We start from the raw sequence: 13,022 nt of genomic DNA, 5'->3' as shown, positions 1-13,022 counted from the left end.
CAATTAAGCCAGCGTCAACAGCAATCAAGTACTCTATGAATAGTGATTTATATTTGAGTTTTGCAAAATTTTATATTTCTCTTGTTAATGAACTCTATCTTCTACATTGCTTAAACATCAACATGCTTGACATTTTTCTTTACCTAAAAATTATCCAACAAATTTTCCCATGTATAAAAACTATTACGCTTATTCTTCAAATTACCATCACAATAAATTCTACATTGAATAGCATACAGTAAAATTCAAGGTGTGCAGTCAAGCTCATTAAATTTACAGACAAGCAGTGTTCCAAAATAATACCACTACTAGTTATAAAAGTATTCTGGAACTTCCAAATTTTGTCAGTCTAAATTGCTCAAAGCTCTCCCAATGACTATCTACAGTAGCTATTACATCACCGCATTTAGGTGCCTTATCTCAATAATTACCACTTCACACAATTTTGAAATTAATAAATCAATTTTTCTAAACTGATGAAAGTTGAAAAAGCACATTGCTTGCATGATATCTGCAGCATGATTTAAGAGTAGATTCAGATCTAACAAAGATAGCAAATATTAATTTCTTTGAACACTTACACATTTCTTCATTACTAATATATTATTGAGTATTCTATTTTTGTAGTAATGTTCATCAAAATCTACTCTCTACCCCATCACCTTGCAACCTTACCTCCACCCTTTCATTCTCTCGGAGTATCCTCTCTCTCTCTTCCTCTATCTCTTCTCTCTTTATTCATCTCTCTATCTTCTCATCTATGTATCTCTCTTCTTTCCTTTCTCCTATTTAGCCATTCCCTTTCTTTTCAACCTACTCCAACCAAAACTCTGGTTTGGTTTGGTTTTATTTACTGTATAAAAATCACATCAAAATACATTGTACAAAATATCGAAATTAAATATGTAAACACTTAAAAAGATACGAACGGATCACTCTATTGAGAGCCATTGACATAATGGCTCTGTTCCTAGAGGTCCAATAAATTCTTCTCATTTCACACATTATCCATTCCTCTTTTCCACTCCCGACTCTAATTTGTATTATTTCAAACATGATCTGAGTCCCTTGCAAGGCAAAGACATGCATGATGAAAAATATATTCCAATGTCATTACACCTCACAACTCGGTTCCAATATAACATGAATTTCAGCTGGAGCAGAGCATTGCGTAGCAATAATCAATGTTTCATGCCGTCATTAAAGGTCAACAACTACATGCACTTGAAATTCAACACTGAATCTAGCTCATCAAATGCTCTATTGATCCAACATTCTTTGAGTTATGATGATCCTGTAAATAAATGTCCTATTCAAATAAGCCACCTAGCTGCAAAAAAATGCAAATGTAGCCATTTTACAGGGTCTGTGAATGCAATTGCATTTGTTTCCTCCTTAAAGGTAAATGCTAGTTTTGGTAACGATATCAAAATGAGTTCGTAGAGAATCCAATGAAATGACCACCAAAGTGTCTGTTTGTATAAATAAAACGTATGTGCCATAGGATTCTGGAAGGAATCGTGTAATTGCTGAGAAATCAGAAAATAAGCACAGGATTCGGGTAGAGCGTCAGGCCAGACATTCAAAGCAATGATTATACACTGTCCCACGTGTGCTTATCTGTGTTGGGGATCTTCGGTGTGAACATTTTTCAGCGTAGATTTCAAGATATCACAAAGTTCAGTTTATGTAACTGTACCAGATCTAGATCCTCGATGATATACTGACAATTAAGCCTTGTTTTACAGACTTTCTCATGATATCAGTGTTTACTGCAACTACTGGAATTTCTCTTTAATTATAGACTAATGGACAGACCACCACAATATGTTGATAATAGGGCTCATAATGTCATCCAAAAATATTGGATCTTTTGAACAGCTACATCCTCTTACCGTACATGCATGACCATGTCCTTTATCAAGGAATCACCTTTGGGGGGGACACTAGGACCATTATACACAAGGGAAATTAAAATTTGGACCACAATCCATATTTTGATTTTTATTAGCCACCCAGGCCCTTTTCAGATTCACAATGTACATTATCTCACCATGTACATGTATCTCAGAATAATTTTACTGTCCATGCCATTAGTTTAGAAGCTGACCGTAGGGACGTGTCATTCTGACAAATCTTTTAAGTGGTAGATAAATCATTTGCAACCTATTTATAAAGCTGGAGAATATCACCAAAGAGGCCCAATTGTTTAGAACCAGCCAATATGCTGTGTTCTTTAAAATCAAATACATAGATATAATTACCTGCATCTGTACTAATTATGAGGATATTTGACTACCAATTTTTCATTACAAGCATGACGTCTAAAGAATTAATTATGATGTCCTGGCAACATAATGACTCTGTTTGTCCATGTGATTGCAATGACTATTCCATACTGAATCACTTGAAAAAAATTCTGTCCTTGTAAAAAGATGGATATTGGATAGGATCTTTATCAAATAGTATGAAAAATTAAAAAGGCAATATACAATATTGTTCACATGTTCAAAATGTACATAATCAGCCAAGTATTAACATATTGGTACTGTAATGCAGCAATTTGATAAAATCTGTTTCATATCTGAGCTGAGATGACCAAAATATAATATTTTTAGTATCTGTTATGATATGGAACAAAGTTGTTTACATAAAATATGTCTTAATGTACACTCTAAATTCCAAGGATTTAAAATAAATCCAGATTTGCTGTGAATAGTGACCAGCAAAATATTAGATTTAAGCTTAAACCTAGTTAATTTAAATATAAATCTAAAAGATTTGAATTTAAATCTTTCGAGATTAAAAAGTTCATACTTAAGATTTAAAATAAATTTGACTGGTTACTATTTACAGTCGATCTGGATTTGTTTTAAATCCTTGGAATTTAGAGTGTAACAGTCAAACATAAGTAGCATATCATTCTTGGAAGTACTTGAGACTATGAAAGAAATATTATGTAAAGTTATATTTTTAAAGACAAGACATGTTTCAGAAGAAGAAAAAAATGAGTTATCTGCTTTGTCATGCATATATACAACAAGAGTGTTGCCCGTCTGTAACGCGGGAGATGGAGCTATTGGTCAAGCAAGAAAAGTGAAAGATTGCAACTTCACCTTTAACCTTCTGACCTCAAAATCAATAAAATGCTAGGATCTATGCTAGTATCATACACACCAAACTATATGAGCCTAGGTTAAGTTCAACTAAAGTTATCGCGTAAACAAGGACTTCAGAAGGGTAAGATGAAAATATGTCACTGTGACCTTGACCTTTGACTTTTTTACCTCAAAATCAATAGGCTTGCTGGGATCCATGCTAGTATCATACACACCAAATTATATGAGCCTAGGTTAAGTTAAACTGAAGTTATCGCGTTTACAAGGAAAAATTAAAGGACGGATGGACAGACGGACGGACACCGAGCGTGATACCATAATACGTCCCGTCGAGACGAGCGTATAAAAATGTATCAAGACTACAAGTTAAACCATACATTTTCTGTAAGAAACAATAAGAAACTGCTGAATAAATAAACAATAGTCAGTTGTTTTTTCATGTTCAATATACAGTTTATGTGATAATTTGCCTTTCAAGAACCTCAATAGTCTATCTTTTACAAAACAAAAATATAACTAGTAAAGCAGTATTGACTGGCCTTGGGGAGATATGACATTTATCACCCAAACTAGATTTATATCGCCCGAGTCTCAGACGAGGGTGATATCAATTTAGTGAGAGCAATATTTGTCCTTTCGCCCAAAGGCTAGTCAATATTGCTATTATCAACTAAATCAGATATCTAGAACAAAAATCTTGAAAATTTTGATATTTAAGAGTTTAAGAACGGGAATATATTTTGTCATGTTGAGCAGACTTGGCCTCTGGACTTTATCATTGCAACATACTTTTAATGACACGTCACTGGCCTGGGGACGCATTGTCCAGCGTTGTCTCAACTTTATTAACATTATAGTGTATATCACTGCGCAGTTCAAGGATGTATACAAAAATGCGTAGAATACCTGTATGTTAGCTCTGCCTTATTGCCCCTTCACTTCCATGCATTTTCTCATAGACTTTCCTGAGCAGGCAATAAAATAGGTCCGTGGATAAACAATATGAAACTTATTGGCCCGAATTCACAAAGGTGGTTTCCACAGAAACCATGGTTTCCAAAACCCACGGTTTCTAAAAACCATGGTTTCAAACGAAACCACCTTTGTGAATACGGGCCATTGACCTTCCATTTGATCACAGTCAAAAGCAGGCAATAATGTATTAAATTTGCCCTGCTCAGATGTCTGATACGGTTAATAATTGTCAATATCACCTTAGGTACAAAATGGAATATTCTAGAAACTATAAATTCATCCAATAAAGGGAATTCAATTGAAACAGGGATTTCCTGTATCTAGGTTAATATCATTTCACTAATTCCACTTCCCTCTCCTATCTTGTCTGTTTTAAACATTAACCTAGATGGCACAATTAGACTTTATACTTTCCATTCAGCAAAAAAATATATCTGTTCACGCACAAGGCATATATTGTATGGTTGTACCATTAATCTACATTTTTTAGTATATTTCAATCAGAACTTGTAAAAAATTTGCTCCCTTTTTTTTGGGGGGGAGAGTTCTCTTTTGTTCCCCTTTTCTTTTCCTGTTTCTTCTTGACTTTTGTCTTCTCATCTATTAAGAATTTTTTCAGGTCAATTATTTGAAACACATATTTAAAGCAAGACAGTATTATCTCTGTAACAGGACTCTTCATATTAATGCCCCTCTGTCTCTAATAAATACAAATCTTTAAAGACCCAGGTGCAAGAACATGCTCCTTGCATCTATTGATACATGGACAATTATGTGCTAAGATCTTTGGCATCATGCTCATTTGCCAATGATCAAATAAATAGGAAGGAGAGATCTTGAATTAGTGCCTCATTGTCTCTGACATGCACATCTAACACCGTGTCTTTGCTTCAAGTGGCAGTATACATGTACATAAGGTCACTGACAAATTTCATTATTGTATCTGAGCTGGATATGTAACATAAAGTACAAAAATGGCCTTTCAAGCAATCCTTGAATGCTTTGTCATCTACCAATTCCTTACAAAAACATCAAGCAGAATTGAGAAAAATACAAAATCCAGTTATCAAACATATGCTAGTATTAATCTTGCATATTCAGCAGTTGAACAAGATTATCAGGTCTATAACAAGGGTGCTGAATTTTTACTGGTAATCCAATATATATGTTAATTATATTTGCATAAAGAACAATCTATTGACTATAAAACTGATCAAAATAATCTTTTAAAGGTAAAGTTCACCCTAGAAAAGTGTTGATTTGAATAAATCAAGAAAAATTGAACTAGCAAAATGCTGAAAATATCACCAATTGGATGTAAAATAACAAAGTTATGACATTTTGAAATGTAGCTTATTTTTCACCAAACAGTTAATGCATAACTCAGTGACACGCATATAATTCAGTCGATGATGTCTCTCACTCACTATTTATTCTTTTTTATTGTTTAAATTATACAATATTTCATTTTTAAGAGATTAGGACCAACTTAACTGAACTATCTGTAGCATTTGAACAATGCTAATTCCACATGTCCAGGAAGGAATTAATCGTTGTTTCACTTGATAAAGAGGAGAAAATTAGAATATTTCATATTTCATATAATAAAATACAAAAGAAATAGTGAGTGGATGATGTCATCAGTCTCCTCATTTGCATACTGACCATGATGTGCATATGACTGTTTTTTTTTAAATTAAGCAAAATTTTAAAATATAACTTTCTTAATTTTTCATCCAATTTTGATGAAATTCTTAGTGTTATGCTTGTTGGATTTTTTTAAAATTCAAATCAACTTTTGGTTAAGGTGGACTTAAATAACCAAACATCTTTTAAACAAAACATCTTGACAAGGAAGTTTTTTTCCATCATGTATAGCACATTGTAATAAATGAGATTTGAAGCATTCTACCAGATTACACCCTAAGGCAAGGATCAGACATAGAGCACCTGGTGAATGACTAATCTATAGATATCACAGACCAACGCCATGCCAATGTCCTATGGACCAACGTCACCTGCTGGAAGAAAGCTCCACAAGGAATGAATATTGACATCTTGTTTACTTTGATGCCAAATGTTTAAAAAACACCCTGTCAAAATCACTTCTACTGAAGATTTATCTCTCCTTTTACCAGCTTCAAATTCACATTTTACAACTCCGTAAATCTGAGCCAAAATCCACAAAGAGCCAGGAAACGAAAAGCAAAGATATGAAGTGCTTGACTGATTATGTAATTTTTCAACTGTGTCAGATTTCTGTAAGCGTAAACAGACATCTTATTTTAGTCATCAGGGTTTTCAGAGTCATTTTTTTCCAGGGGCCTGTGTTACTGAGAGCAAAATTTATTCAGAGTTGCAACAAATCGACAACAACATTGAACATACAGTTTTATGGTCAAGGACATGCTCTGCTACTATTTTGCATCATGGGTTATACCATGTGCATGTTAGCAATCAAGCATGACTTTCAGTCACATTTAACTATTTATAACACCCCATGTCATTGTTGAATAAAAAAAAACAATCACCTCAAAATTTTTTACTATCAAGCCAATTCATGAATCTTTGTATGAATCATAAAACGAAAATTTGATAGATAATAAACCCTAACCCTAATCCTTTCTTCATTTTTCATCAAAACTGAAGGAATCTACACTCTAATTTTTGGCAGTTTTCTGACTTCAAATATTTTATCTTGTTATAACAATAGTCACACAAGAAAGATTAATAAATTTACAAAATGATAGTAATCCTCACTCCATTTTTCATTTTTAAAAATCTACCTAGTTTCTTGTAAGTGGAACTTATATAAAAAAGATAATTACAAAAATACAAGTCAGCTATTGCTTTTCATGGAATCCAACAGTCTCTTGACATGAAGCTGGAATAAATATTCATGCAGGGAGGAACAATTTCACCTAAAATCATTGCTCTTTTGATTTTATTTATTCTTTACACTATTTAAATGTTCAGTGTATTTTGCTATACTGGCCCTACTTAAATTATGATATTTATTTGTTCAAGGAAAGAACATGACTTTCAATATGAAATAAAATATTCATTTCAATTCAATTATTGTATTCTATTCTTTTAAAAAAAATCCACAGATCTCTTATTTCCTGTAGAACACAGTAATAGAACACAATTACTATTTTAAAACTCTTTTTTTTTAAATCCATTCCAAAGATAGCTTGCTTCTGGCGGATACTATAGGGGTAGCCAGTTACCATAAAGCTTTTCTTGCAAATACAATGCATCCCACAAAAACATGTTTTCAGATATAGATATCAACATCATGGAATCCAACAGTCTCTTGACATGAAGCTTCAATCAATATTCATGCAAGGAGGAACAATTTCACCTAAAATCATTGCCCTTTTCATTTCATTTCTTCTTTACACTATTTAAAATGTTCATTATTTTTTGCTACTGGCTCTACTTAAATTACATGTATGATATTTATTTGTTTCCAGAAAAGAACACGACTTTCATTATGAAATAAAATATTAATTTCAATTAATTATCACATTCTATTCTTTAAAAAAAATCCACAAGTCTCTTATTTCCTGTAGAACACAGTAATAGAACACAATTACTATTTTATAACTCTTTTTTAAATCCATTTCAAAGAATAGAAGTCATGTTCTTGCATCCTGTAGATACCATACAAGGGGTAGCCATTTACCATAAAGCTTTTCTTGTAAATACAGTGCATCCAACAAACACAAACATGTTTTCAGCGTTTCAGGTATAGATATCAGCATCACTAAATGTTTCGTTAAGCAAGAAGATAATATGAAACAAAATGTGTGGAGAACAATTTATGCACAGCAGATAACAAATATGCAGGAGTGTTTGAAACAAATGTCTCATTATCATCATCATCACAATCATTGTGTTCTCATTATCTATGTGCTTTTATATACTTGGTATTTTTAGCCAATTTCCCACTAGCAATTAAAAAAGTGATTTCTCTATCTTATCCAGTGAAACTTTAGCATGTCAGAAAATGTATATGTCTAGAGGCATAGAAGGAACTTGTTGCTATGTGTTGCAATCAGGTCAGTAGTGGAGTGCAAGGTCCATTAGCGTCACCCAGTTTGACAATAAATGATCATATTATAAGAGATGCATAAAACGACCCATCTCTTCATGTCAAAGTCTATGAAACAGACCCATTACTTTCTGAAAGGTAAGTATACAACCAAACAGGATGATCAAATTATTAAGTGTCAATGAAGCACAAAGGCATAAACTTTTTATAAAACTATGAGTCAATGCTCTCACAAACACAGTGTGTCTAAGAATAATCATGAATCTATTCATTAAGACAAATTCTTCAAAACTTGCAAAGAATGTTTTCTGTGATTGCAAGGATCGCCACCCCCAAATTCAGGAACCCAACTGCATTGAAAATCTGGATGACTGACTGATATCCAGTTATATCTTTAAATCAGATCTTTACAGAAAATAACAAACTTCACAACATGTATCTAGTTGTATAAATGAAAAAAAATAATCAATTGGTGAGCAAAATTCATTTGGAATTAGATGTAAAGATATGTGGTGCAATAACAATCGTATATACAGCTACTCTGTCATTTCAACGATGAACATAAATTCAAAACTTGTTGAAGTCATTTTCAAAGAAACAAAGCAATCACATTTGATAATAACTAAAGCTATTCATTGTTATTTCATGCTCCTAAGTAATGTGGAAATAATTCTTGTTACTACTGCAATAGAGCACAAGTATACATTGTTAAAAAATCTCAGACATTCTCTTCAAATCAAGCAGCCACATACTGTGTGGCTTTTATGTTTTCAGAAATCAAAATACCACAATGTCATAAATAAGACTCGCTTGAAAATATGGTGACAAAACATTTGCTTCTGCGACAATTGCTCCAGGCTTTATTTCATCTAAGACATAGGGTAGGTGGGGTTGCAATTGGGTGTTATTTTAGGTTTAAGGTTAGGTTTAAGGTTAGGTTCAAGTTATATTAATAATAATGGGATATTTACCCAGGGAAGCCACTTCAGTTCTGAAAACTGTTCTCCCAGCAAGCCATGCTATTATTATTACCCCGGCTTTAGCTGGGCTGCCTAGGCACTGAAAGCATTCAAGGAATTTCTTCCTACCGGGTACCCAATCACCTCACCTGGGTTGAGTGCAGCACAGTGTGGATAAATTTCTTGCTGAAGGAAATTATGCCATGGCTGGGATTCGAACCCACGACCCTCTGTTTCAAAGTTGGTGTGGAATTCACAGCAGAGCAATTGTCGCCGGAGCAAATGTCATAGAACCAAAAACACATCATGAAAATATGTAATGAAAGAAAGGAGAGAATCTTAATATTAGAGAAATAGAATAAATCAAAGATTATTTTACTTACCAGATTTCTATTGACATCATTGGAATCTTGTTGCGGGAAGGGCGTATATGTTGCCAGTGCTATACAGTTGGCAAAAATAGTGATGAGGATCAAATACTCAAATGGCGTGGATATCAACAAGAAGAACAGTTAAGGAAAATAAAGGCTCATTTGAAGATAAAATGTCATTACAAAACATTAGCATGCATCTAAAATTCAGGATGATGAGGTGTATAGTTTATAATTATTCAAAAAACCAGAATAGAGAAAGGATGATGCTATGGAAGAGTTAATTCTAAGCCCATTGAAAAGATCTTGTACAAGGATCACTCGAGGATCACCCTTCTACCATGTATAGATAACTGAATAAGAAAACCACAATTATCTAATCTCAGAAATGATGTAGAAACATACAATTTTCAGATTATGTAAAGATAATGGAAATTGGCAAAGAAGTGTATTGATGGCATAAATTTCACTGTTCCAAAATTTGTAATATTCATCAATTTTTCTAACAGTACATTCATATCTTCAATAGATAGCTGTGTATGCACTCAACCAGAAGAGTGACTAAACATTTAGCAAATATTGGCTAAAAACAAAACAAGCATGCTTCTTAAATGAATATTAGTTGAAAGGCATTTTCATAGACATAAACAATTATTTTTCATCTTAACCAAATACTGTGTAATGATTTGGAATTAAGATGGGGAAAAATTGCATGCCAGGTAACACATTATTTGGTTAATATCCAAAAGGAACATCAGTTTTCAGAATATGTGAACAACATAATACAATTGATGTGAGAGAAGACAAACCTAGATTTTATTTTTCAACAAGAATATTGGTTAAAAAATGACAAGCATGCAAGTAGATAATACAATTTCATTCCACTTTTTGTTTTAAATCCATTCCTGACAAATTTCAAGAAAATATAATCAATGAGACATTATTGTGGAAAGTATGTACAATCATTAATACTGTATTTGAATTACACAATAGCATAAGCAACAATCAATGACAACAAAATAATGACGGTCCTAATAGAACCATGTGATTCTACTGATTTTATATCTTGTTAAAATTCAATTCAAAGGATCATCAGATATTTGCTTGACAAACATACTATGGGTAGCAGCTGGCTGTGAGAGAAAAAACACAAGAACTATAAGGCATGTAAATGCTTTGCCTCAACTTGGATATACATTGGAAAGGGTTGTTTTAACCCTCCTCTTATCTTGTATGTACACACACATGTGCAAATACTGAAGGTGTGTGTTCAATCAATTTTCTTCAGCTGGAGTCTCAGACATGAATCGCAAATCAAAACGCAAACACCAAACATGTTCGTTGTGGGATAGCATTTCAGGTTCCTTTTTTCACAACTTTTTTTTCTTTTTTCCACTACTTGAAAAAAAATAGAGTGATTGTGCCCCCACCCCCAGTTAATCATGCCTCCCTGTGATGTCATGCAATCCATATCCAATCAGAAAGGTCCTATCATAGAATCATGACTGAGATCTCTGTTGAGTATAAGCGCTTTTTAATGATTGTTAACATGAATGATAAAAAAGAATACTTTTTTAAAATTTGGTGTTGGCATTATGAAAGATATTTTTACTTTCCATATTGACAAATTATCCATTTTAATAAAACCATGTTTTGAATTTCATGGAAGTTTTTTGGAAACTGTCTTATAAGGTTAAACATGATCTTGATTGAATGCAGCACTAAACCCTGTTACATGCCACAGCTCCTGTCTTTGAAAAATAGCTGGGGGCAAGCATGAAGAAAACCAAATACAACTGGCCACATCATTAGGGTTAAACACCATCTAGGTTGGATGGTCTATATACCGGTGGATAAATGATGAAGCCAGCTGCACCCAAAGAGTAACATGTACCATAGATCAAGACGGCTGTCTCTGTAAAGTTCACAAAGGACATGTAAGAAATTGACCTATATAAAATTATATGCTGTAAATACGACAGAAAGAGGACTGAGGTACATGTAGAAGACAGAGAGGAAAGCAGAGATGTCAAAATACCAAAATATCCCCCACCCCTGAAAAAAGGGAAAAGAAGAAAAAATGTGGGTATAAGTAATAAAGAAAAGACACAGGATAGAAAAAAAATGAGAAAGAAAGGCAGAGAGAACACAATATAAAACAGGAAAAAGTGAAATTATAGACAAAAGTAAAAAGACTATCCTTTGGTGTCAACAAGAGAAACCAATAACCAGTTTCTTTGAGAGCACAATTATGAAATAACAAATATTCAAATTATCAATATATTTCATTTTGTGTTTAGACCTAATTGAAGTAAGACTGTATAAAGAAACAAATGTGACAGATCCTGAGTTTATTGGCATATTTTTTACATCAAAATGTGCTACTCCCAGAATAAAAAAAGAAATACACTTTGTATTGAAAAACATTTCTTAACATATGTGCAAAATCTAACTAGTTACCATATAAGCAAAATGATATTGCTATCAACCAACAAAGAATTTCTAAATGTCATTTATACCATGAAATGATAAAGTCCTTCAGTGAAATAGCATCTCGCAGCCAAACCACCATCACAAACAAGACCATGATCATCATCACTTGTAAAGCTTTTATTTCACGATTAGATGAAGATAAGGCCTAATAGAAGCCTATCCTACCGACTGATCAGTGAATGTCCTTGTTAAACTACTCAGCCATTGAATGCATTATAACAATTGATAAATGACACCCAAGTATGATGGAGGGACTTTCAATCAATCATCTTTTGTTGGTTCTCCAAGTATAATATTCATGAGGAACATTGAAATTCTTCGTCCTTAATTGAGCAGAAAAATCATAAAAATCTGTGAGGTTGGGCAATACATATGTGTCATATTTTTTATCAAATTATTTTCCATATTGTACTGCTCCAAACTGTTGTTTTCAATATTTTTTTTCTCATTGAAGAATGATTAATAAAATATAGCATTGTTATAAATGATAATTATTCTTAAAAGGGCCTCTCAATCCAATATCTTGCAACATGTACTATCATTATTTCTTTGTCTGTTATTATACAAAACTGATTAATAAGCATCATAAAGCTTCTGGATGAACATTATAAGTAGAACAGAAATTACTTTGCATACATTAAGATATTGTGTTTTTACCATAATCAGCAGGCTTCTTACTAAAATGTACATATTTTTTCATAGATTTAATACATTTTTCATTTTATTCTGATATTGATGAGTCCATTGATTCCAGAGAAAGGGGCTGTTTAAAAGGTAGTAAAGAAAATTTACAATTTTTGGAAAAAATCTCTCCATATACTGAAAATATGTTGGGAATATCATGATAATTTGCTTGATAATTTTTTTTTCAAAGATCACTGTCCAATCATTTTGAGTATCACAAATCACAGGCATTAAAGATAAAGTGATGCTATAGGATTACTATTTCAAAGAGGCAGCTCAGAATTTTGTTACGGTGCCTCAGAACCAAAATTTATACTGGTATTATTTGAACGATTAAACAATTTGAAGTCAAATATCAAGTAGA

General features: G+C 32.8%; 1 protein-coding gene across 12 annotated transcripts in view; it reads right to left on the bottom strand.

Annotated features, from left to right (window-relative positions):
• LOC121410978 (voltage-dependent L-type calcium channel subunit alpha-1D-like) overlaps window positions 1-13,022 on the bottom strand; it is a 142,071-nt gene that overhangs the window by 99,658 nt on the left and 29,391 nt on the right. For all 12 annotated transcript variants that reach the window (XM_041603408.1, XM_041603411.1, XM_041603399.1 and 9 more), the window contains exon 3: window positions 9,494-9,599. In XM_041603408.1, the coding sequence (XP_041459342.1) occupies window positions 9,494-9,599 (106 nt within the window). The remainder of the gene's footprint in view (window positions 1-9,493; window positions 9,600-13,022) is intronic.

Source organism: Lytechinus variegatus, chromosome 3, assembly GCF_018143015.1.
Source record: "Lytechinus variegatus isolate NC3 chromosome 3, Lvar_3.0, whole genome shotgun sequence".
Lineage (NCBI taxonomy): Eukaryota > Metazoa > Echinodermata > Echinoidea > Temnopleuroida > Toxopneustidae > Lytechinus > Lytechinus variegatus.
This window is presented reverse-complemented; position numbering and strand designations above follow the sequence as displayed.